This window comes from Emiliania huxleyi, assembly GCF_000372725.1.
Source record: "Emiliania huxleyi CCMP1516 chromosome Unknown EMIHUscaffold_144, whole genome shotgun sequence".
In the NCBI taxonomy this organism is placed as follows: domain Eukaryota; phylum Haptophyta; order Isochrysidales; family Noelaerhabdaceae; genus Emiliania; species Emiliania huxleyi.
In genome coordinates, this window is record NW_005201154.1 from 317,654 (window position 1) to 340,074 (window position 22,421).

At 65.2% G+C, this 22,421-nt stretch overlaps 10 protein-coding genes across 10 annotated transcripts in view; 6 read left to right on the plus strand and 4 right to left on the minus strand.

The window, feature by feature from the left end:
• Positions 1-718: 718 nt before the first annotated feature.
• Positions 719-1,810, plus strand: EMIHUDRAFT_111092 (hypothetical protein; the record flags this gene model as incomplete). Its single annotated transcript, XM_005787261.1, has 1 exon — positions 719-1,810. One exon carries the CDS (start codon positions 719-721, stop codon positions 1,808-1,810), a length of 1,092 nt encoding a protein of 363 aa, XP_005787318.1.
• Positions 1,811-2,139: 329 nt separating this feature from the next.
• On the plus strand, positions 2,140-2,813 carry EMIHUDRAFT_228193 (hypothetical protein; the record flags this gene model as incomplete). Its single annotated transcript, XM_005787262.1, has 3 exons — positions 2,140-2,430; positions 2,560-2,604; positions 2,682-2,813. The coding sequence occupies 3 exons, from the start codon at positions 2,140-2,142 to the stop codon at positions 2,811-2,813; spliced, it is 468 nt and encodes a 155-aa protein (XP_005787319.1).
• A 60-nt stretch (positions 2,814-2,873) lies between these two features.
• EMIHUDRAFT_228194 (hypothetical protein) lies at positions 2,874-3,563 on the plus strand (the record flags this gene model as incomplete). Its single annotated transcript, XM_005787263.1, has 1 exon — positions 2,874-3,563. The coding sequence occupies one exon, from the start codon at positions 2,874-2,876 to the stop codon at positions 3,561-3,563; it is 690 nt and encodes a 229-aa protein (XP_005787320.1).
• A 623-nt stretch (positions 3,564-4,186) lies between these two features.
• Positions 4,187-5,092, minus strand: EMIHUDRAFT_228195 (hypothetical protein; the record flags this gene model as incomplete). Its single annotated transcript, XM_005787264.1, has 1 exon — positions 4,187-5,092. The coding sequence occupies one exon, from the start codon at positions 5,090-5,092 to the stop codon at positions 4,187-4,189; it is 906 nt and encodes a 301-aa protein (XP_005787321.1).
• Positions 5,093-6,589: 1,497 nt separating this feature from the next.
• Positions 6,590-8,061, plus strand: EMIHUDRAFT_441159 (hypothetical protein; the record flags this gene model as incomplete). The annotated part of the gene is made up of 6 exons (XM_005787265.1): positions 6,590-6,707; positions 6,815-7,255; positions 7,489-7,547; positions 7,633-7,654; positions 7,726-7,929; positions 8,006-8,061. The coding sequence occupies exons 1-6, from the start codon at positions 6,621-6,623 to the stop codon at positions 8,057-8,059; spliced, it is 867 nt and encodes a 288-aa protein (XP_005787322.1). The 5' UTR covers positions 6,590-6,620.
• Positions 8,062-9,245: 1,184 nt separating this feature from the next.
• EMIHUDRAFT_228197 (hypothetical protein) lies at positions 9,246-10,262 on the minus strand (the record flags this gene model as incomplete). Its single annotated transcript, XM_005787266.1, has 1 exon — positions 9,246-10,262. The coding sequence occupies one exon, from the start codon at positions 10,260-10,262 to the stop codon at positions 9,246-9,248; it is 1,017 nt and encodes a 338-aa protein (XP_005787323.1).
• Positions 10,263-10,652: 390 nt separating this feature from the next.
• Positions 10,653-13,947, minus strand: EMIHUDRAFT_467532 (hypothetical protein). The gene is made up of 7 exons (XM_005787267.1): positions 13,597-13,947; positions 13,041-13,246; positions 12,482-12,644; positions 12,264-12,314; positions 12,064-12,171; positions 11,649-11,713; positions 10,653-11,053 (listed from the first exon to the last, which is right to left on the minus strand). Exons 1-7 carry the CDS (start codon positions 13,927-13,929, stop codon positions 10,960-10,962), a joined length of 1,020 nt encoding a protein of 339 aa, XP_005787324.1. The 5' UTR covers positions 13,930-13,947; the 3' UTR covers positions 10,653-10,959.
• A 355-nt stretch (positions 13,948-14,302) lies between these two features.
• Positions 14,303-14,720, minus strand: EMIHUDRAFT_313757 (hypothetical protein; the record flags this gene model as incomplete). Its single annotated transcript, XM_005787268.1, has 2 exons — positions 14,303-14,549; positions 14,611-14,720. The coding sequence occupies 2 exons, from the start codon at positions 14,718-14,720 to the stop codon at positions 14,303-14,305; spliced, it is 357 nt and encodes a 118-aa protein (XP_005787325.1).
• A 2,956-nt stretch (positions 14,721-17,676) lies between these two features.
• Positions 17,677-18,416, plus strand: EMIHUDRAFT_441164 (hypothetical protein). Its single transcript, XM_005787269.1, has one exon. It carries the CDS (start codon positions 17,703-17,705, stop codon positions 18,159-18,161), a length of 459 nt encoding a protein of 152 aa, XP_005787326.1. The 5' UTR covers positions 17,677-17,702; the 3' UTR covers positions 18,162-18,416.
• Positions 18,417-19,911: 1,495 nt separating this feature from the next.
• Positions 19,912-22,421, plus strand: part of EMIHUDRAFT_455496 (hypothetical protein) — a gene marked incomplete at both ends in the record, with an annotated part of 7,962 nt that continues 5,452 nt past the window's right edge. Inside the window, 3 exons of the mRNA XM_005787270.1 lie at positions 19,912-20,742; positions 20,808-21,618; positions 21,832-22,337. Coding sequence (XP_005787327.1) covers positions 19,912-20,742; positions 20,808-21,618; positions 21,832-22,337 — 2,148 coding nt within the window. The remainder of the gene's footprint in view (positions 20,743-20,807; positions 21,619-21,831; positions 22,338-22,421) is intronic.

Consider the following 22,421-nt stretch of genomic DNA (forward strand, 5'->3'; position numbering starts at 1 on the left):
TGAGAGAGGCTTGTCTCTTAAGAATTCTTCCTTGACGTTCCATCAATCAATCAGTGACGCTGCGAGATGCCTTTCGGGGCCCAGAGATAAAACTTCTGATGCCATGCGTGACCTAGTAGTGTCCCCAGCTATGGGCGGCAGTGACAATTTAGGTCATCCCGGACGGCAGTGACAATTTACCCGACGTCAATCGTCGACGGCAAGCTCGAGAACTGCGCCTCCAAAGTCGCCCAGATTCGCCTCTCGCGGCGCGCTGAGTTAGTATCGCCGGTGCGCCAGCCAGCTCTGCTCCACAGCAGGGCATGCCTGACTGGCTCCTGCTAGCCGTGCGTCCTGGTGGCATCCAAAGATCCATTGCCAGCTCAGGTAGCCTCAGGAGGTCGCCTCGCGCACGACTCGGCGCCGCACAGCACCGCTCCGCGTTACTACCGAGTTAGTATCGTCGACCCACAGAGACTGCTCTTCTGTAGGTGGAGCCGACAAACGCCGGCCGGGTCGGCCCCGCCGCCCCCATCGCCGCCGCCGGGGCCCCCTTTTTTTTTCCAGGACCAGGTCCGGGCGGGGATTTCTCTCTTTGCGGACAAAATCACATACATTCGTCTTTCCACCTGTTCTCTAGGCCCCTCTAGAGGCCCTCCGCCTCTCTCTCCCTCCCTCCCTCCCTCCCTCCCTCCCTCCCTCCCTCCCTTGCGGAAACTTGCGGGGGACGTCCAAAAACATGGGCGGCCGCTACCGGACAATGACGTGCAGCAACCAGCCGCAGGACGGTCCAACCACGTGCTGCCTGGCAGATCTGCCGCAGGATGCCCTGCTGCTCGTGTTTGACGCCGTGGCTGACCCGCTCCACCCCGCGACCGCCTGCCACTTCATGGCCTCTTGCAAAGCTGTGCTCGGTGCCGTCAGGGCTAGCGGTGACAGTTGCTCAAAGGCGGCCGGGCTTCCAAGTGCTCCAAGCGCACTCCAACTATTTCGGCACTGGTCGGAGAGGGCGGCGGTGCTATGCGAGGCAAACGGCACGACGCGGGCGCAGCTAAGAACGGCGACTGAGTTCTACCCACGTTCCCACCCAAGCGAGCGCTTTGGCCCTGCCGTTCGCGACGCGTTGTCTCTCTGCCATCTGCTCGCCTGTGGCTCGCTCCGCGGGCTCCGCGACCTCGACCTGGGCGACATGGAGTGGAGCCGCTTCGTCGCCAAGCTGCACGGCAGCAAGGACACCGTGGTCTTGCCCATTCTCCACGCACTGGCCGGCGGGGCGCTGCCACAGTTGCGGCGGCTAAACCTCTACCGTTGCAGCCTCGGTGATGGGTTCTTCATGGCGCTCTCGGCGACGCTCGCGGCCAGCCCAAAGCGCGTTCTCCCCGCCCTAGAGACGCTCTACCTCGACGCCAACAACATCACCAGCCAAGGTGCGTGCGCCCTGGCGGGTGCCCTGGCTAGAGGCGCGCTGCCGCAGCTGAAGGAGCTCTACCTGTGGAACAATGACATCGACGGCGCCGGCGTCGCCGCATTGGCGAGGGTGGGGAGGGAGGGACGCTTGCAGGCGCTGGAGAAGCTCGATCTCCAGGGCAACGACGGCATCTCTGCCGCTAGCCAAGAAGTGCTGGCCGCGGCCGTGAGCGACGGCGCCTTCCCCTCTCTGCGGGAGTTGTGGCTTCCGGCGAAGGCCGAATGCGAGCCCGAGCACGCGCGCAGCGTCGCAGCGTGCGAGGCGCGGAACGTGAAGGTCACGCTGTGCTTCTTCACGTACTGCGACGGCGAGTCGGAGCAGGACGGCATGTCCGAGGACGAGCTGGAAGAGGATGGGGACTAGACGCCTTGAGATCTGAACTGGCACAGCGCGATGCACAACGCGAGACAATCACGTGTGAAAGAACAGACTCGCACTCGATCACAGGTTCACAGCGAGAGGGGTGACTTTGTGTTGGTATGTAAGTGTTGTGCGGGACGCAAGGAGCAAGAGGAGGCCCCTGGGGGGCAGCGATCACAGACCACACTCCACGATCGTACACATTGTAGGGTGCGCGATCGGTTGCTTGATTTCGTGGACCGAACGTGTTCACAACCGACCCGCACGTCGGACTGCAGGCTTATCGATCAGTCGGTCCTCGGGGTCGCTGCTGCATCACCCTGTCGCTATCCATGCCAAATCTGCAGCCGGAGAAATACTTTCGCGAGTCGGCCCGCAAGACCTTCACGCGCAGGAAGTCCGCCGCTGAGGAGGAGTCGCGACTCTCGCGCAGGTCCTCTGGCCCGAGGAGCCCGGTGACGGCCGGTGCTGTGGCAGGCGGTGAGGTAGATGCAGTCGCGCTCCAGTGTGACATCGACTGCGTGTTCGAGACGGCTGCAATCAAGCGGCGCGCTGTCGGACCGAAAGACGTCCAGATCGACGTCAAATACTGTGGCGTCTGCCACTCTGATCTCACGTTTGCGGTGCGTGTATCCCGTGGCCGTGGCACCACCTGAGCCATGATACTGTCTTGTCTTGTCTATGGCCCCAGCAGCTCGCTACACCTCTCGGCACCTCCACTTCCCCCTTTTCCCCCTATCCCCCACCTGCAGGTCGGTGCGACCAAGGACCTCGGCATCCCGCAGCACTGGCCGGTGGTGCCGGGACACGAGGTGGCGGGTGTGGTGGTCGCCGTTGGCTGGGCTCGATCGAGACACACTCGGGGGCGTGGCAGGGCTCTACATACATTCCCGAGAGCTACGTTCACAGCTTCGGTCCTTTATATGAGGGTGCTCGAGAGTTGCCAACGCTGGAAAATATATTTCGCGTGAGCTCGGGTGGCGCGCATCCCGTGATCCCGGCGTAATCGCATCTTACGAGAACTCCGCCGGCGCTCCCCAAAACGCAAAGCGATCAGCGCACGCCGATGGCTGCGAGCCCCCAAACCAAGTCAAATTTCCCCAGTGATGCGAATGACAATCGCACGCCGACGGCTGCCAATCTCTGCACCGCCGCATACCGTTGCGATCTTCCTCTGCTCATGACGCTGCTAGAGGCGGGTGCTGACCCAAACGCATATGCCAAGTGTAGTGCGGTGAACGGATACACGGCGCTCACTGCTGCGTGCGGGTTCGCAAAGGACTCGACTGTGGTTCGGGCAATGATTGACCACCTCCTCAATTGCGGCGCGTCGATCGACCATCCCAACCATTACGGTCGCACGCCTCTCATGAGCGCGGTCATCAACTCCAACGCGGCCACTTGCGACATCCTCCTGCAGCGCGGGGCACTCCTCGACCTGCGGCACAAAAATGGGATGACGGCTGTGGCGTACGGGCTAAAGGCCGTGAACGAGAGCCGCTCCGACGAGGAGCGTGTCAGCAGTCGCGCAGTCGCTCGCACCCTGTTGTACTGGCGGGCGAGGAGGCGGTGGCAAAAATGCGCGCGCTACGTGCGAATCCATTTACTTGTGGCGCAGCGCTGGCGCAGGATGCTCCTGGCGCTGTTTCGCGACGTTCACTACCGCCCCGGAGGCCTCGGCGAAGCAACCTGTCGCGCAAGGTTCAAAGAGAATTGCGCTCTGCTTCGCGAGAGCTCGTGCTCAGGGCTCGCCTGAGAGCGACGCCATCGCAGAGCTATTTCTGCAAGGGAGCCAGGGCGAGCGTGAACTCAAAGATAACTGATTGTACCGGTCGTGCGGATGAGGCTGCCGTGCTGAACAGGCACTCCAAGTGCTCTCCGCATGACCATGCACTTTAGACTCTCCTGCCCGGCGGCGAGGCCCGGCGGCGAGGGCGGAGGGATCAGAGCAACGAGAGAACAACAATCAACACCCACCTATAGAGGTTAGAGGATAGAGCCGCGGCGGCCCGGCCCCGCCGCTCGCCGCCGGGCCTCGCGGTTGCGCCGCGTCTAGGGTCTAGCCCGTCGCTGCTCTCCGGAGATGCAGATGGGAACTCATCTGGTCATCAGAATGTGGAGAGGAGAGGCTGATGTATCGGTGCGCGTGTCTACAAGGTTGACAAAGACACAAACAAAATCGCGCGCTGCATGTCGCGCGTCAGCGCACCACCAACAAGAACAAGTGACCGCGATAATATCAAGCCACGCAAGAACGGCACACAACCACAGTGCACAGAACAGCAAACGTGGGATCCCCGACTCCACCAACTAGCCTCGCGCACACGCTACTGTAGGATGCGGTCGTCGACTCCACTCGCCGCCTGGCTCGCGCCTCTATCAAAGCGAGTACTTCGGGAGCACCACAACGCGGCGCTGTGCCACGGCAGGAGAAGCTGCAACCGCCGGCCCCGCAACCGCAGCGGATGCGTCACTGTGGGCCCGGGCCCACTCTCCGGCCCAAGCGGCGTACCCGGCGCCGGCGTCCGCATTGGCACCGGCGCTGGCGCCGCCGGCACTGGCGCCACCTGCGCTGGTCCCAGTTGGCACCACAACACCGACCAAAGCTGCACCGGGGGCAGCAAGGGCCGCGGCGGCGACGGCGGATTCGGGCGGCTCGGGCGGCTCGGCGGAAGGGAGGCCGACGGCGGTGGGCGTGCGGAGGCGCGTGATCCACCGCCCCGCCGCGAGTGCGGTCCGCAGCCGCAGCAGCGCCGCACGGTAGCGCAGGCGGCCGAGCGCCTTCTTTGCACTCTCGCGCGCCCACCACACCGCCCAGCCGGCGTCCTCGCAGGCCGCGCGGGCGGCGGTGCGGCCGTGGGCGAGGCAGAGGCGGAGGCTGTGGAGGAAGGGGAGACCGCGGTAGGAAGACGAGCCGTGCCGAAGCGCAGTCTCAAGGGCGTCCCTCTCGGCCACCACCCGGGAGAGCGCGAGCTTTGCCGCCGCCGACTCAAAGGCGCGCATACGCTCGCTCTCGCGCAGTGCCACGGCGAGCCGCTCGGCAATCGGCGGACGCGCAGAGGAGTGGAGACCGACGGTCGCCGCCGCGAGAGCTGTCGTGTCAGTCAATGAGACTGAAACCGCCTCGGCCTTTGCCGGCGCCTGGAGCAGCTCGATCCACGAGGTGGTCTCCTCGGCAATATAGAGGGAGACGCGAGAGCGGCCGCCAGCGTGGCGTGCCAGCGGAAGCGGCGAGGCCACAAAGGCGGCCGAGAGCGGCGAGAGGAGGGCGAGCGAAGTCACCATTGGTGTTCGCGTGTCTGAATCAGAGTATCGAAGATGGGTGGAGAATTCTCGATGCAAGAAAGAATTCGCGGATCGTGGTTGGATTTCTTGACCTCCCTTGGTTTTTGTTTTTATTTCTTTTTTCTTGACCTCCCATCCCTCCTTTGAACCTGTGTGTTTTCTTTCTTTCTTTCTTCTACTTGAAAAAGAAAACTATCGTTTCTTCTAGCTAGAGTGGCACACCCACCACTGCTAAGGTCCAAAAAATGGCGCCACTCAGCCCAACTCGCCCACATGCTCACCGCACCGCCTCCCCCGCGCGAGCTGGCTTCAACAAGCTCCTGTGGTGCAGCTACGCCGCTATAAACGCCCGGCCGGCCGTACAGAGTGACTCCGCGATACCTCGCTTCCCCAGCGCCCACGCCTCGACCTTCTTGGGCAGCAGCTGGTTCGACAGGTCCTCTCCGTGGCCTAGGCAGCCGCGATTGCCCTGGCCCCACGCGAAGAGGGCTCCGTCGGCGGTGCGGGCGAGGCTGTGGCAATCTCCAGCGGACACAACGACGACGCTGGCCCGTGAAGGCCTCGACCTTCTTTGGCAGCAGCTGGCGCTGCTCGTCGCCGTGGCCCAGCTGGCCAAAACCTCCATAGCCCCAGCTCCAGACGGCGCCGTCGGCGGTGAGGGCGAAGCTGTGACTGCCTCCAGCCGACACAGCAACGACACGGTGCCCCCCCAAGGCCTCGACCTTCTTCGGCAGCAGCTGGTTCTGCATGTCGCTGTGGAACCGGCCTGCCCCTCCATAGCCCCAGCTCCAGACGCTGCCGTCGGCGGTGACGGCGATGCTGTGGAATACTCCAGCCGACACAGCGACGATGCGCTGGTTAGCCAAGGCCTCAATCTTCTTGGGCAGCAGCTGGCGCTGCTGGTCGCCGTGGCCCAGGCGGCCTTGCCCTCCACTGCCCCAGCTCCAGATGCTGCCGTCAGCGGTGATGGCGAGGCTGTGACCATCTCCAGCCGAGACAGCGACGACGCGCTGGCCAGCAAAGGTCTCGAGCTTCTTGGGCAGCAGCTGGTCCTGCTGGTCACCGTGGCCACCGCCCCAGCTCCAGACGGCGCCGTCGGCGGTGGTGGCGAGGCTGTGGCTGCCTCCAACCGACGCGGCTGCTCCGCGAGCGAGTGAAAGAGCAGCGAGACGGCCGCGGCGCGAGCGATGTCGACGGGGCTGTCGCAGCGAGAGAGGGCGCGGTCGAGGAGCTCCCTGGGGAGGTCGAGGAGCCGGGCGGGCGGCGGCGTGTCTGCCGAGGGGGCGGCGGTGGAGGCGGAGGCCGAGCGGCGCGAGCGGCGGCGCGGCATCGCGAGAAAAGAATTGCCCCGCACTAGCTTACTGAGTGCACTCCAAGTGCTCCAAGTGGTGCGTGAGTGTGAGTGTGTGAGCTCACTCACTCACAATTGCTGGTGCGATGCGGGACGGGCAACAAAGCAAATAAAAGAAATGCGCGAAATTTCGGCGTATTTGTGGGCACCAAGTTGGCTCATCAAAGCCACAGAGTGATGGCTGGCCGGACTGGCTTCGACATCGACGGCATCCGCGAGGACAGCAGCGACGAGGAGAACGAAGACGTGTGGGACGCGCACCAGGTTCCGCTGCCACCGGAAATCTCGTTCCTCGAGCGACTCTCGCTCCGCTAGTGTGTGCGCCTCTCTCACCACGACCCTCACCACGACCCTCTCACTCATGCCTTCAGATCGTCTCTGGGCTGTTCATTGGCGGCATCGGCTGCCTCGGAGACCGCTCGGCCCTCGCCGAACACAACATCCAATTTGTCCTCTCGCTGCACGAGGAGCAAGCCGAGCCACCCGTCGCTGGCGCCGGCGCAGCAAAGGAGCGGCCGATCGAGTGGCTCAAGCGGAGCATTACCGACAGGGCGGACAGCGATTTGCTTTCGTTCATCGACAAGCTGTGTGACGCGATCGAGTTGGCGCGCTCACACAAAAATGCTCCCCCACCCCCTCGCCAAACCCGCTGCCCCCCCCTACCCGAGGCGCTAGCGGGCGGCGGCGGCGTCCTCGTCGCGTGCCTCGCCGGCGCCTCCCCCTCCGCCGCCGTCGTCGCAGCCTACCTCGTCAAGCACCGCCGCATGTCCCTCCGCGCCGCGACGGAGCGGCTGAGCGCCGCCCGCGCAGAGGCGGCGGGGAGCCGAGAGGAGAGGAGATGGAGAGGAGATGGAGAGGAGATGGGAGGAGATGAGCAGAGATGAGAAGAGGTGAGGAGAGAGGAGCAGAGACGAGCCGTGATGGGAAGAGATGAGCCGAGATGGGAAGAGTTGTGACGAGATGAGCCGAGGCTGGACAAGGTTGGACTGGGCTCATCTCGTCTCATCTCGTCTCATCTCGGCTCATCTCGGCTCGTCTCGCACAGGCGGTGCCCAATCGCGGCTTCTGGCGGCAGCTGGTCGCCTTCGAGCTGGTGCAGCGTGGGTGCGCCTCGTGGCACAAGGGGGGGGGGGGGGGGGTCTGCTTGGAGCGCGGGCCTCACGCCTTCCCTGCGCCGCTCCGACTGCAGGTGCGCCTCCTTCACCGAGGAGGAGCTGACCGGCTCGGTCATGTTCTGGGAAGTGTCTAGGAAGTGTCTGGGAAATGTCTGGGAAGTGTCTAGGAGCTGCCCGGCTCGGTCATGTTCGAGCAGGAGCTGCTCGACAAGTGCATCGGCGAGTACCTGCAAAAGGCGAAGCGCCGCCGCCCCGCCGCCGGCGAGGAGGAGGAGGAGGAGGAGGAGGGGCTGGTGCGGCCCCTCTTCGAGGACGACGAGGAGGAGGGTGTGGGTGTGGCTGCCTCCCCCTTAAAGCGGACGAGGCTTGACGAACCCCCCGCTCCCTGGCCCATCCTCCTCAGGAGGACCAACGGACCGCTCGCCATCATCGATGAATAGGCTGGAGGACCCCCCCATCCTATTGGAGGACGCCGGCCGCCCCGCCTCCATTGAGGGGTGAGGGGGGGGGGATTTGCCTTCCCCCCCCCCCTTTTGCCCCCCCCCCCCCCCTCTGCCCCCACCCGCCCCCCTTTCTGTCGCCCGCCTCGTAGCGAGGAGGGCCTCCGCATGAATGTGCTTCCGAGTGGACACCAGGGGGGGAGGCGACCAAGCACTAACAATCGCATGAGTGATGGTGTCTGTGCACGAGCATTGCCGCTGCTGGAGCAGGGTTGATAGATCTAGAGATCGAGCGTGAGATGTCCCGATGAGATGAACGAAATAAGGACTCGTGTCGCATGTGTTGCTGTTGGGGCGTGCCGGGTTTCTCCCTAGAGAGGGGGAAAGTTTAACACGGGGTGTGCGGACCCTGAGTTGACCAGGGGTTGTGCGCTGGGCCCTCCTGCTCGGCTCCAGCCAGTAGACAAGTCTTGTCATCAACAGAGTAGAAGGATCTGACCTCGGGGCCGATGTGACCAAGCGCTGGTAGCGTGGTTTTACCTCACACCCATGGTCTCACAGTGTGCCGGCAGTCGCCGAGCAGTGTCGCTCACACAAGCCGCAGCACAAGTGACTGAGGGCCAGTGAGGGCGAGCCCATCGCTGTCACAGCTGTGGCAGCCGCACAGTAGGCTGTGTCAACTGTGCAGAGTGTGTGAGCAATAGAGGAGCTGCTCTCCAGGCTTCTGTCGCAAAGAGCTGCATGCCACCGTGGGCGCTGTCGAGGTTCGCCGAGCGCGGCGCAGGTTGGAGGACACCGTCACCGACGAGCGCATTGGAGTATTCACTCCGGACAAAGACAGTGGCACGCACGAGCTGCGGCCGTGCCACTGTCATAGCGGCGAGGCGCGGGACCGTCTGGGCGAAGTGGGTCGCGTCCTCCGATTTCCTCAACAGGTCAACAACAGGTCAACTCACGTGAGTCACGGTCCACACCCTTTACTTGAGCACTTGAGCACTGAATAGGGTCGATTCCGCATGGTACGGGACCCCTACCAGAGCCGTAGCCCGTACTCGGTTATGTTAAATGCGCTCTCTCTACTTACTCTCTAGACGAAGACGGGAAAGGGAAATAAATAAATAAAACGGACACCTCTACTAGGAGATGGGTAAAAAGGAACAGGTCCCCGCCCTGCGGTCTTTGTGCAGGGTTCTTTGTGGGTGTGGTCGGCGGCTAGCCGGGGTCGTCCTCCCGATGGGGGACTAGCACTAGCCGTCTTCCACATGGTCCCTCGGGTCCCTGCTGCTCCTAATCTCTTCGTACATCCTCCTGCTGATCTCCGCAACGTCCTGCTCCCTCCCTCGTCTCGCCCTGCGCGACTGCTCCGCCTCACCGTCGTCCGCCCTGCGTCGTCTGGTGACGGGTCCTCCATAGTCGGTTGAGGTCGCCGCCCTCCTCGTGCCTCTTCCCAACGTTCCCTCGGCGGTCGATGCCGTCTGGTCCGCCTCCGCCGTCCCCGGGTCTGCCCTGCCCTCGTCTGCACTAGCTTCTGTTTCGTCATCACTGGCGCCTCTCCTCTTCTTTCTCCTCTTCTTGTATGCTTTGTACATCGCGTCGATTCCTTTTCGCGTGAGCACCATCCTGAAGCTCGCCCAGCAGCGGAACCGCTCCCTAAGTCGAAGGAGCATCATCAGTCTCACCCACTTCGCTCTCTGCCCACCGTCTCCGCTCCCTCCCGCTTGAGCCGCCGTCGCGGCCCTCGTTCGTCCCACTGGCTGTTGGCCTGTCTGCACGTTGCCTCCGTTATCCCTCCTCCTCCGCGACTCCCTCAAGGCCGGGCGGGCCTCCTTCCACCCAGCGAAGAGCTTCCTCAGCCACTCGATGTGTTCCTCTCTCTTCATTATGCGCGCCGTTGCTTCGTCATTGAGCTGTATCCACCTCTGCACCGCTCCCGTCGCCGCCTCGGCCACGACTTGCAAGTTCCTCGTGACCCCGGTGCCAAGGTCCCTTCGGCTCTTCTCCGAGAGGTCATCTACCAGTGCTGGCAACACCCCCCCGACTGCGGGGGCCAGTGTATCGTACCCGTCCTCGTCCAGCACCCTGTAGCGTGAGCCCTTCAGCGCAGCGACATGCGCCATCCTCAGCGTCTTCAGCGTCTCCTTGGAGTCGGGTGCCGCCTGTGCCACTTTGCTGATCGCCGTCCCTGTCTGCGCTCGCGCTACTCTGAGGAACCATCTGGCCTGCTCCCTATTCCCCAGGCAGGCGCCGCTAAGCACGTGCGCCATTGTCGCTCTAGGCGGGTTCTCATCTTCCTCGGTCCATTGCTGCGCGGCTTTCCGCACGATCGGACACAGCGGGTCCCGCTTTAGTGCTGCCCTCCTCGCCGCGTCCCTCGCGGCCTTACAGACGAGGCAGCCCCTGACGGGAAAAGGATGAAAACGCGCTCACATTCTTTTATCGGGGCGGGCCTGCGGGCCTCCCCGGCCCTGGATGTGAGGTTAATGACTGCACTCCAAGTGCTCCAAGTGCTCCCTCATGGCTCATGCCCAAGTAGCCGCGCTCTGCCAGACTTTCCGACGCCACGGCCCACGGCGCGGCCCCCTCCCCCGCGCGCAGCTTTTTCTTTTTCGATTTCGTTCGGCCCGTCCGAGAAAAAAATTGCTTTTTGGGGTTATGTTCGTGCTGCAGGGGGGAGAGCTACCACACACACGCTCTCCCGGAGCCGCACGGCGCTCCACACCGCCTCTAACTCTATCTCGTCCATCGCACGTGCCACTGACGTGCCACAGTCCGGTGTCAGTCCGGTGTGCAACAACGGCCCTCTCTCGGCGCCTCGCGGGCAGGCGCAGAGGGCGGAGCTGCCGCCCTCACGCGGCGCGGCGAGGGGCGGCGCCGAGGCTGGAGAGCCGCAAAGGCAGCGGGGCAGCACCGGCGCTTCTCTCCCTCTCGCCCTGAGCGGGCAGGCCTCATAGGCACCGCGTCTCAGCCTATGCGGATGTCAGACGGCCCGGCGGGCGGCAAGAGCTGCTCGAGCCCAGCTGCGAGCTCCGCGTCGAGGGTGGGCGGGAAGTCGACCTGCGGGCCGCGAGGGCGAGGGGGCGGTCGAGGGCCCGGGCGGCTAGTTGGTCCAGTGGCGTGGGAGGAGGTTCGGCAACGGCTCGGGGGGGGGGCAGCGTGGAGGAGGGCTTGGAGGCAGATGGGAGGAGGCAGAGGAGGCAGATGGGAGGAGGGAGAGGAGGCAGATGGGAGGAGGGAGGGGGGAGAAGGGGGGGGGGGGGGGGGGCCGGGAACCCCCCCCGAAGGGGAAAACCAAATCTCCCAAATCCGAAAAAAACCCCGGGTTGGGGACCCCCCCCCCCTTGAACCTGAAGCTCTGCCTGTTCCCCACTAAAGGGGTGAGGGGGGGCTTTTTACGGCCTCCGGGCCCAAAAAAACCCCCTTTTCCCCGGGTTGGTCACCCCCCTCCTCTTGGTGGGGACCTGTTCCCCCCTAAAGGGGTGAAAAAAACCTTTTTACAGCCTCTGGACCCCCCTCCTTTTGGGGGGGACCCTGGGGCCCTCCAGGTGCGTGAAAGAGGTTTTTAAACCGAAAAACGCCTATTTTTGGGGCCTTTTGGGGCCTTTCGGGGCCTTTTGGGGCCTCTCGAGGTCTCCAAACCCAAAAACCCCCCCCGGAGGGGGATCCCCCTCTTCTTTGAAAGCGTTTCTCGGCTGCGCTTGAAGAACTTGTGCGCCACCTGGAGGGGAGGGGGAGAGCCGGAGATGCGACAAGAGGGCGCGACTGCGCGCAGGAACGAGCACGGCGCACCGCCACACCCTCGGCCACATCTGGGCCACATCTGGGCCACATCTAGGCTGTATCTGGGCTGTATCTGGGCTGTATCTGGGCTGTATCTGGGCTGTATCTGGGCCACATCTCGGCAGTCTCTCCCCATCGGCTTCAGCTTGAAGACGACGTCGCCCGGTATCTGCCCATCTCTCCCCATCTCTCCCCATATCTCCCCATCTCTCCCCACCGGCTTCAGCTTGAAGACGACGTCGCCCGGTATCTCCCCATATCTCCCCATATCTCCCCATATCTCCCCACCGGCTTCAGCTTGAAGACGACGTCGCCCGGTATCTGGCCGGGCTTCTGCTCGGACTCGTACTTGAAGGTGATCTGCTCCGAGTCGGGCATCCCCTTCTCTATCGTCGCCTGGCAAGTGGCGGGAGAGAATGGCACGGAGGTGAGCGGGCATGGTCCGGCACCCCCCCCCCCCCCCCCACCCCCTTTTTTTTCTCGTCCGCCTTGAGCGACTTCTCCTCGCGCTTGCACTTCTCCTTCGACTCCACCATCACCTGCGCAGGACGTGTCGCGGACGTGTCGCGGGCGTGTCGCGGGCGTGTCGCGGACGTGTCCACTCGGCGATCGCCTCCTGCTGCACGACCATGCCCGGCCATCTCTCGGCCGCATCTCGATCTCTCGGCCTTCTCTCGGCTCTCTCTCGGCTCTACTCGACCCTCACCTCCTGCTGCACTATCATGCCCGGCCCCGCACGCCGGTGGACCATCTTCTTCTCCTTTGGACAGGCGCCGCACCCTTGGCAGCGCGGCACGTTCGGCTTCTTTTTGCAGTTTCGGCAGACGATCCGCCGCTTGATGGTGGCTGACTTTTCGTTGCCCATGTACCTGCCGCCCGGGGGGGGGGGGGGGGGGGCGGGGGGGGCAACAACCTCAAAACGTCCCTCACGGCAGGACTACTTTTGGGCTTGGGCAAAGGAGGGGGTGAGGGGGCAGCAATATGCGAGCGGCAGGCCACCGCGGGCCTCAGCCTAGCTGCAGAGGGCCGCTCCCCTTTCTCGGGCGCCCTCTCGGCCGCCTCTCTCGGCCGCATCTCTCGGCTCCCTCTCGGGTCCCTCTCGGGTCCCTCTCGGCTCCCTCTCGGGCGCATCTCTCGGGTCCCTCTCGGGTCCCTCTCGGCTCCCTCTCGGCTCCCTCTCGGCCGCATCTCTCGGCTCCCTCTCGGCTCCCTCTCGGCTCCCTCTCGGCTCCCTCTCGGCTCCCTCTCGGCTCCCTCTCGCGCACAAGTCCTCCAGCGTCACCGGCAAGTCAATCTCGGTGTTTCGGCCACGGTTCGACTGCTCCCTCCCGCCGCCGCCCCCGAAGAACATGTCGAAGGGCGAGCCGCCCCCCTCCTGCTCCTGCGCCCCCTTGCGCGCGGCGCCGATGCCGCCAAAGTCGTACAGCACGCGCCTCTCCTTGTCAGCCAAGATCTCATACGCCTCGGTCACCTGCGGCAAGGCCGACCGGACCGTGGCTCAGAGAGGCTCAGAGGCTCAGTGCAGAGAATCTCGGTCACCGGCGGGAGCGCGGCGCCGCGGGTCGAGGAGCGCCGCGGGGGGGCGCAGGTGCGGTGAGACTGGCGGCGGCGGCAGCGGCGATGGCGGCAGCGGTGGCAGCGGCGGCGGCGGCGGCAGCGGCGGCGGCAGCGGCGGCAGCGGCGGCAGCTGGCAGCGGGTGGGCAGGCATCGCCAGAGAGGTGTGCGATGCGCGGCGGCGGGGCGGCTGACAGGGTGGTAGCGGCGCGCGGCGGCGCCGCCGCTGGCGGCCACGCTATCGGGAGCGGCGGTGCGGCCCACACCTCGCGGAAGCGGCCCAGTGTCGAGCCGTCGGGATTCTTGTCCGGGTGGAGCTGGACAGAGAGCTTGCGGTAGGCGCTCTTGATCTCGCGGTCGGTCGCCTCGGGCTGGATGCCCAGCCGCTCGTACAGGTCCACCTCCTCCTCCTCCTCTTCCTGCGGGAGCTCCTCGTACCCGCCTCGGCCGCCGCCGCCGTGGTGGCCGCCGCCACCGCCGCCGCCAAATGCGCCACCCATCAGGTCCTCGAGATTGATGCCACCCTGCTGGAACTGGAAGAACTGCGCGCTCGCGCCGCCGCACAGCGCGAGCAGCAGCAGCAGCGCAGGCCCGGACATCGAAGCCTATGACTCAGCCACCTTCCGTGTAGTGATTTGTTTTTTTCTGAGCAAGGCTTCGATGTCATGAAACAACGCAAGGCGGACACACACATGGCACATCGCTGCTCTCAGGCCCACAGATTTTTTTACGTTCACAAAACACAGACCGAAGCAACAGCGGCAAAAGCGAAAAGGAAGAATTCCCAGGATTATTTCTTTTTCCGGAGTCGCTCTCGTGTCTCGAGGGACGAGGCTCCCGCAATGTATTTTGTGTGCCAGTGCGCGCCAGCCCCGTGCCCAGTGTTGTGCGAAGAAGAAAAGGGAAAGGGTCAGACAAAAAACGAAGCAGGACACGTAACACGCTCGTAAACCAACTCCAGAACCGTCGCAGTCATCGCACCACCACCCTAGGCAGCACAAATTCGCGCCAGAGGTCCACCAGCCCCGGCGCCGCCCCCTCACCCTGCTCAAACCGCTCCTCGTCCCAAGCGATCAAATAGCCCAGCCGCATCACCTCGACCGCCCACCTGCGAGCCGCCTCCGGGAAGAGCTCGTGCGACTGCGGCGACCACTCCGCCGCCTTGAGGATGAGCCTGCCAACCTCCACCGCCTCGGTCGCTGGCTCCAGGTTGGCCGGCCTGGGGGAAGGCAGAGGCGAGGAGTGTTCAAAGAGAACATCCGGCGAGTGGGGGGAGAGACCATTGCACAGCGTGCCTCAGTGCGAGTGCCTTGGCCTCGCCCGCCACGCGCACGCCGAAGCGGCCCGTCGAAGCGCTCGCGGAGACAACGACACCGACCTTGCCATTCATCGACGGCCGCGAGACGAGAGAGCGGATCTCGACTGTGGAACCGACGGCCGCAGCGGTCGGATCCGACTCGCTCCACGAGCAGAGGACGCGCGCCCGCTCGAGGGCCGAAGGCTCGCCGGCTGAAGAGTCCGCGCCGCCGCGCAGCAGCGCCCGCGCCCGCTCTACGGTGAGCGCCTGCGAAAGAGAACAATGCGCGTGAGGACAATGCTCTCACGCGTCTTCAGCCGCTAGTCTCGGGGCACGCCTCGAGGTGCTGGAGCGGCGTCCAGCCGCGGCTGGCGACCAGCCAGGCGGCGAGGTCGGCGTGGCCGCGGCGGTTTGCGACCTCCCCGGGCGTGCCAAAGGGCGTTGCGGCGCGGGAGGCGCCGTAGGAGGAGAGGAGCTTGGCGACCTCGAGGTGGCCGTAGTGGCACGCGGCGAACAGCGGCGTGGCGCCGTCATCCTTGGCTTGGTTGGGCGCAGCACCAGCCTCGAGGAGCAGCCGGACCGTCTCGAGGTGGCCGTCCTGGCACGCAATGAACAGCGGTGTGGCGCCCTGCTCATTGGCTTGGTCGATCGCTGCGCCGGCCTCGAGGAGCAGCCGGGCGACCTCGGTCTGGCCGAACTCGCTCGCGATGAACAGCGGCGGAGTACCATCGTTCAACGCTTGGTGGATGTCAGAGCCAGCGTCGCGTAGTTGCCGGGCGCACTCGAGGTGGCCCTTCTGGCACGCGATGAGCAGCGGCGTGGCGCCGTCATCAGCAGCTTGGTCTACCGCCGCGCCAGCCTCGATGAGCAGCCGAACGATATCGAGGTGGCCCTTCTGGCACGCCATGAACAGCGGCGTGGCACCGTCATCGGCTTGGTTGACCGACGCGCCAGCCTCGAGGAGCAGTCGGATACACTCGGGCTGGCCCTCCTGGCACGCGATGAACAGCGGCGTGGAGCCACCATTCGCGGCTTGATTGACCGCCGCGCCCGCCTCAAGGAGCTGCCGAGCGCACTCAAGGTGGCCCTCCTGGCACGCGACGTACAGCGGCGTGCGGCATTCAGAATCTGCTTGGTTCACCGCCGCGCCAGCCTCGAGGAGCAGCCGGACGCACTCAAGGCGCCCCTGCTCGCACGCGACGTACAGCGGAGTGAAGCCGCCATGCTCAGCTTGGTTGGCCGCAGCGCCGGCGGAGAGGAGCAGTCGGGCGCACTCGAGGCATCCCTTCCAGCACGCAAGGAGGAGAGCGGAAGCGCCGCCGCCAGTGGTCGTCCCAACACTCGCGCCGGCTTCGAGCAGCAGCCGCGCCGCTTCGGCCCGTCCGTGCTTAGCGGCCCAGGTGAGCAGTGTGTCCTGCCCCTGTGTCTCGAGCCGCGCGTCGAGCAGGGCCGCGAGCGACGTGCCGCCGCGAGTCCGCTGCCCGGAGAGGAAGGCGTGCAGCGAGGCCAGGTCGTTGCCCTGAGCCATGTCGACGAGCAGAGCTGGGCTGGCGCCGCTCATGCCGCCGCGATTCCTGGCGCCTGCCATACACACACACACACATATCAATCGCCGATACGGGTTTCTCTCGGCGTTCGCCTTTCGCCCTGCTGCAGCATCCGTTCCCATCTCTGGCTGCCGTTCGCCGAGCGCCTCCTCAAAGCATGCGAGAATCTCGTCGCTCTGAAGGTCACCCTCGAGCACGTCGTCGGCAGCGCGGATGCTCGCCCGGCCGGTCGGCCCTCGATACCTCGCAGTGGCGGCCGCCTCTGACAGCGGCGGCAGCCTCCCAAGCTGGCCACGCATCATGCTGCGCTTCGCGGCAATCGCGTAACGGGAGGCTCGCTGGGTTTTTGTGGCTTTTTGGACGGCTTTTTTGGGTTCTCCCGCCCTCCAACCCCTCTCTTGGGTTTTTTTTTCGCCGGAATTCTTTTGACCGCGCAAGATAAAAGGGTGGCTAAGGGCTCTGCCCGCAAGGCGCCCGCGTCGCAGACGCGGTACCATTGACAAATCTGCGATATACCCCCACACGAGCAAATAGCAAAATCCGAATACCGTGCACGAATCCGGCGATGTGGGACCCAAGCCTTCAGCTGGTGCCAAGACGTAAAGTTGAAAGCAGAACGTCCGCCAAATCCGTGCTTTCGGAGCAACTGAGGGAAAGCTCCTGATCGAGCCCAGCGTGCCCGCGGCCGCCTCCCGCGCAGCACCGCCGCTGCGGAATCGGATCGAGCCCATGGAGGAGGAGGGCGCAGTCGGCCAGCGCAGCAGGCGGAGTCCCTCCCCGCGCCGGAGCCCCCCTGCAGTCGAGGGAGTCCTCGTTGGCGATGAAGGTGGCGACATCGAATCGCGGCCGACACACGTCACGGGAGGAATGGGCGATGAGCGGGAACGATGCGCGCTACGACGCCGACTCCGCCGTGCTCGTGGCCGCAGAAAGCCGCGCTCCAGGAGCACGCCAAGATGCAATGGCTCGCTTGCTTCGATTCAGCTCTCTCGGCAGCAGAAGTGGGGCTGGAGCGGGTGGGGGTGGATGCCGATTGAGGGGGAGCGTCTCCAGCTGCGCCCTGTGGCAGCTGCGCCCTGTGGCAGCTAGTCGAGGGACTTGGTAGTTGTGACCCCCCTGAGTGAGGACAGGAGAGAGAGAGCGTTTTGTGGTGTTGGTGTACGCAATAACGGGACAGGGTGGTTGTTCTCTATATCTCCTCTTCTAGCTCTTAGCATGAGCTGCGCCCGGTGTCCGACCCCTTTTGCGCAGCGACACCTTAAACTTTTAGGCCCTCCAAATTCGGGTCGGAGCGTAGCGGAGTGGGCCCCGAGTTTGAAAAGGGCGACGGACGCTTGCGTCCTAGCCTCCAACAACGCCTCCCCGGCGCAGAGGGGCCCCCGGAGGGATGCACAACCGCTCCACGCCACGCCGCTTGCGGCGGTCCTCTTCCCAGCTCCGCTGAGCGCCCGTGCGTTATTTACTGCCTATTCCTTCGCCGCTTGCCTGGCTGCTCATCTCTTCTCCTCCTCTTCAGCCCGCCGCGCCGATGGCGCTCAACATCAGCACCGAGCTCGGCGTGATCCGGCTGCGGCTCCGGCCCGACGCCGCGCCCGAGACGGCCTCGTACATCTCGCGGGCCGCCGCCGCGGGTGCATACGATGGCACCAGCTTCTACCGCAGCGACTTTGTGATCCAGTGCGGCCTCCACGGCTCGGGCAAGCCCAACCCGCTCGGCGTCGACCTCAAGGTCAACGAGACGGCTCTGCACCAGCGCGTGAGCAACGCGCGCGGCACCGCCGCCGTGGCACACTGGGACGTGCCAGACTGCGGCAACACCGAGTTCTTCATCAACCTCGGCGCCAACTCGCACCTCGACGCGGCCTACGGCGGCTACTGCGTCTTTGCCTGCGTCGAGGACGACGCCTCGTTCGCGGTCGTCGATCAGATCGCTGAGGCAGTGAAGCAGCGCAGCAAGGTCGCCATCCAGTCGATCACCGTGAGCTAGCTAGCGGCTGCAGGGGTGTGGGAGTCGGCCGGCGTGTTTGACTTAAGGGTTGGCGCCGCTGCGGATCGGAATCGGGGACGGCAGATCGCTCGGTGCATGTTTCCTGACGAGAGAGTGCACTTGGGGCACTTGGAGTCGTGCAGTCGGCAGCCTCACATCCAGGGCCGGGGAGCTGAGTGCATGCTTCCGTTTTCTCAGTTCTCACGTTTACGTTCCGTAAATACGTTGCTTATTTTTTTGCTCTTTGCCGTGCAAGACCGGAGCACCTTGCCGTCCCACACTCGCCCACGCCGGGCAATCAGAATCACACACCTGGCACAGGAGCGTATGACCGCGCAGTGACCAGTGAGCAGTGTGTTCACTGGCGTCCCCACACCAGAGGCGCGGTGCACCTGAGATGATGGGATGTGTCATGTGAGAACCGTGCTTGTGGCCGATACGTAGCATGCCCGGTCACGAGTGCGCGGCGTCGAGCTGGCTCGCCTCAGCCTCCAGCCACGTCTCGGCCTCTTGCGCCTCGGCCCCCAGCCACGCCTCCGCCTCGCGAGCCTCGTCCCCCAGCCACACTCCAGCCTCGGTCGAGCTCGCCGCCGCGCCCAGCTGGTGCGCCTCGCGGCCGACCGGAGAGGCAGCAATGGCTGTGAAGACAGCATCCGCCCGCTCCACGCACAGCCCCGCCCACTCGCGTGTCCGCTGGAGGAAGATCGCCTCGCCAGGCAGCTCGCCCCCACGGCTGCTGGGTGGCACCGAATCGAGGACCTGGAAGGCAGCGAACCAGAACGCCGCAACGAGGATGAGCGCGTGCACGAGGGAGCAGACCTGCCCTCGCGTCTTTGACCCAGCCGACGGTGCAGCCGCGGGCGCGAGGCCGTCCCTGCTCAGCACTTCGACTGCCATGCCGCGCTCCTCCTCCGCTGGGTCGTGCGATGAGCCCGGCTGCTCGAGCAACTGAGAGGCAGCTGGTGCCGCAACGATGACGCTGCCGTCATCGGCGTCGACTGGTGCCGCAACGATGACGCTGCCGTCATCGGCCTCGTCGGTGAGACGCGTGTACCCACTCGCGGAGATACGCGCGTACCCGGTCGCGGCTGGCTTCTTCGCGCGCGACTTAAAGCTGAAGCCCTTTGTCGCCTTCTCCCGGCTCGGCTCCTCTCCGGCTGCCGATAGCAACTTGTTTAGGCCATTGTGCCGAGAGAGCAGCTCGCGCTCCCCCTTCTGCGCTTCGGCTAGCTCCTTTCGGGCCAAGACTGACGCCTCCCTGGCGTTCCGCTCCTTTGCCTCGGCCTCATCGCGCACTTTCTTCAGCTTTGCTGCGGCCGCGTAGTTCTCAACATCGACGGCCGCCTTCATCTCCGACCTTGCAACCTTGAGGGCCGCAACGCGTTCCGCGAGCGTCGCCTTCTGATTCTCCACGAGGTCCTTGGCCGCCGCGACCAGCTCCTTGGCCGCCTGGAGCTCCCCCTCACATTGCTTGAGGTTGTTGAGGGTCTCGGCGTGGGCACGCTCAAAGGCGGCCGACGCCGCAGCCTTTGCGGCCTGAAGCTGCTCCTTCAGGGCGGCCGCCTTGATGTAGTCCTCTTCTGCTACGGCCACCTTGATGCGCTCCTGAATCTCAGCAACGCGCGCGTCTGCGGCCATCTGGAGGAAGATGTGTGGAACGTCGCCTCGGTTTTCCGCGCACGTCCGCTCCTTGTATTCCGCCGGCTTTGCGACGTGTTTGGGTTCGTGGCGTGCACTAAAACCAAAAACTATGGAGCCCGTCGACGTCACCGAGGCTGCGCGCATTCAGGCCAAGGCGGACGCCAAGTCGTCCCGCGTTGCTGACCTCGTGGCGAAAAAGGTCGCGGCCGTCGATTGCGAGGACTTCGAGGAGGCGGCGAGGCTGAAGGAGGAGCTCAATGCAGCCCGGGCCGAGGCGCTTGCAGCGTGGCAGGCCGAGCAAGCAGAGGTGCTCGACCAGGTCGAGAAGAGCAAGACTGCGCTCGACGTAGCGGAGGAGTCGCTCAGCGTTGCAAAGCAGGCGCTGTCCGTGGAGGAGGTGGCGCTGAAGGAGGTGAACGCGTTGCTCAAGCAGAACATGGCGGCAATCAAGGCGGCGGTCAAGGAGGAGGACTTCACAAAGGCGGCAGAGCTGAAGGACGTTGCCGGAGTTGACCTTGGCGGGCGACTGGCCGCGGCCAAGGAGGCCGTCGCCGCAAAGAAGGAAACTCTCGCGGCTGCTAAGGAGGCCAGAGCCAAGGCCTTGACGGAGCTGACTGACACGATGCTGAAGCTCGATGATGGGAAGATGCCTAAGGCCGCCAAGCCCGCAAGCCGGCGTCGTCCGTCCGTGGCGTGGCTAAAGCCGGGCGGCAAAGATGCCGCAGCGGGTGACGCGGAGCCCTCAGAGGGCGCCGCGGCTGGGGACGCGGACGCGCCGCCATCCAAGGCCTCGGGCCTGCGCCGTCCGTCTATGGCGTGGCTAAAGCCGGGCGGAAAAGATGTCGCAGCGGGCGACGCGGAGCCTGCAGAGGGCGCCTCGGCTGGCGACGCGGACGCGCCGCCATCCAAGGCCTCGGGCCTGCGCCGTCCGTCCGTCGAGGTAAGCCGGCCGCTCACACAACTTCTACTCTCCGCCCCCCTTACCGTGCACACGCCGCGACACAGGCGGTTGACTTTTCGTGTTGCAAGCCGGGCGCAAAGGCCGTCGCCCCGGGCGACGCTGCGGCCGTCGAGGAGGGCGCCAAGGACGAGGGTGGCACGGTCGAGGCGGTCAGCTTCTGGCGCTGCAGCGGGTCGCTGCGATCCTCCTCCCGTTCGGAGGGCGCACCGGAAGGGAAGGTTCGGAAGGTGCGCGACCCAGCGACGGCGATCCTCTCCGCGGTGACCGTGCGCAAGCTGGGCGTCGCCGAGCTCGACCCGATCTTCCTCGCCGCCGGCCGGATCGCCAACCACGCTGTCGTCCTCAACAATACGATGGTGAGCCTCGTCGAGGGTCTCAAGGAGAGCGTCGCGACGTGCTTCGGCGCCTACCAGTGCAGGCCGGTCCTCACGCAGGCCGGCCCCGCGTTCGCCGTGACGACGCTCTCCGACAGCGACGGCACCGCCTCGATTGTCGCGCAGTGCACGTCTCACCGCGGGCTAGTGGTGTGTGACGAGGCGCTCTATGGCGACGAGACAAAGCTCAACGCCGATGCCAAGGCGGCGCTCGAGGTTGCCTCCGAGGCGCTCACCGCGCTGACCGCAGCCGTCGCGGAGGCCAACGCGGGCGGCTGCGGCATCTCGTACCACATGCTCAACGGCAGCCTCGGGCTCCGGCTGCCGCCAGCCGTCGAGGAGGCGCCGGCAAAGGAGCAGAAGCAGAAGAAGCCCAAGAAGAAGGGCCTCATGTCCAAGTCAATGTCGCTCGGCCTTGGCGCGATGTCAAAGGGGGCGGGGCTGGCAGCGGCCAAGGCGAAGAAGCTGGCGGCCAAGTCTGGTGGGGAGGAGGGGGAGGACGTGGACGGCGCCGAGGGGGAGTGCATCGACGAGGCGGGAACGGTGGAGGACGAGGCGGCTGAGGAGGCCGAGGCGGCCGAGGAGATTGCAGAGGAGGTTGAGGAGGCCATCGAGGCGGTGGAGGCCGTCGGTGAGATTGAGGAGGACGAGGTCGACGACGACGGCCTGGGGGGGTTCGCTCCCGACGAGCCAGACGCCGAGGCTGCCTCTGCGGCGGCTGCTGCCTTCTCGGCGGCGTCAGCGGTCGCCGCTGGTCTGTCCAAGCGGGAGCAGTTTGAGAAGGCAAAGGCTGACTCGGCGCTGCAGAAGGCCGCGTTCCGCGCGTGCACTGTGTATTGCCAGGCGCTCTTCCGCCTGCGCCTCGCCCTCGTCTCTGCGCGCTTTGAGGGAGTGCTGCAGGGCGGCCTCCGCGCCGCGGTCGACGAGGTCCGCGCTCGCGTGACCGAGGTCTTCTCCGCCGCCGGCCGGCCGATCAACTGGCTCAAGGTGATCTCGCTCGACCTGCTCAAGCTGCTGGAGGGCAAGCTGGTCTTCAAGCTCAACCTCAGCTTTGACCACCTTCAGATGGACGCGGCGCTCAAGAAGTGCCTCAATTTCCTGACGCAGAAGATGGTGGGGATGATCGAGACGATCGCGGTCAAGTGCTATCTGCTCTTCAAGGAGTCGATCTCCATGGTGAAGAAGCTGACCTGTCTCGTGGTGCGCCCTCGCCCGGCCACGTCCCTGTCCAGAACAGACTGGCCCATGCCCCCTACCTTTCCGCGCCCTGCATCTCCCGCAAAT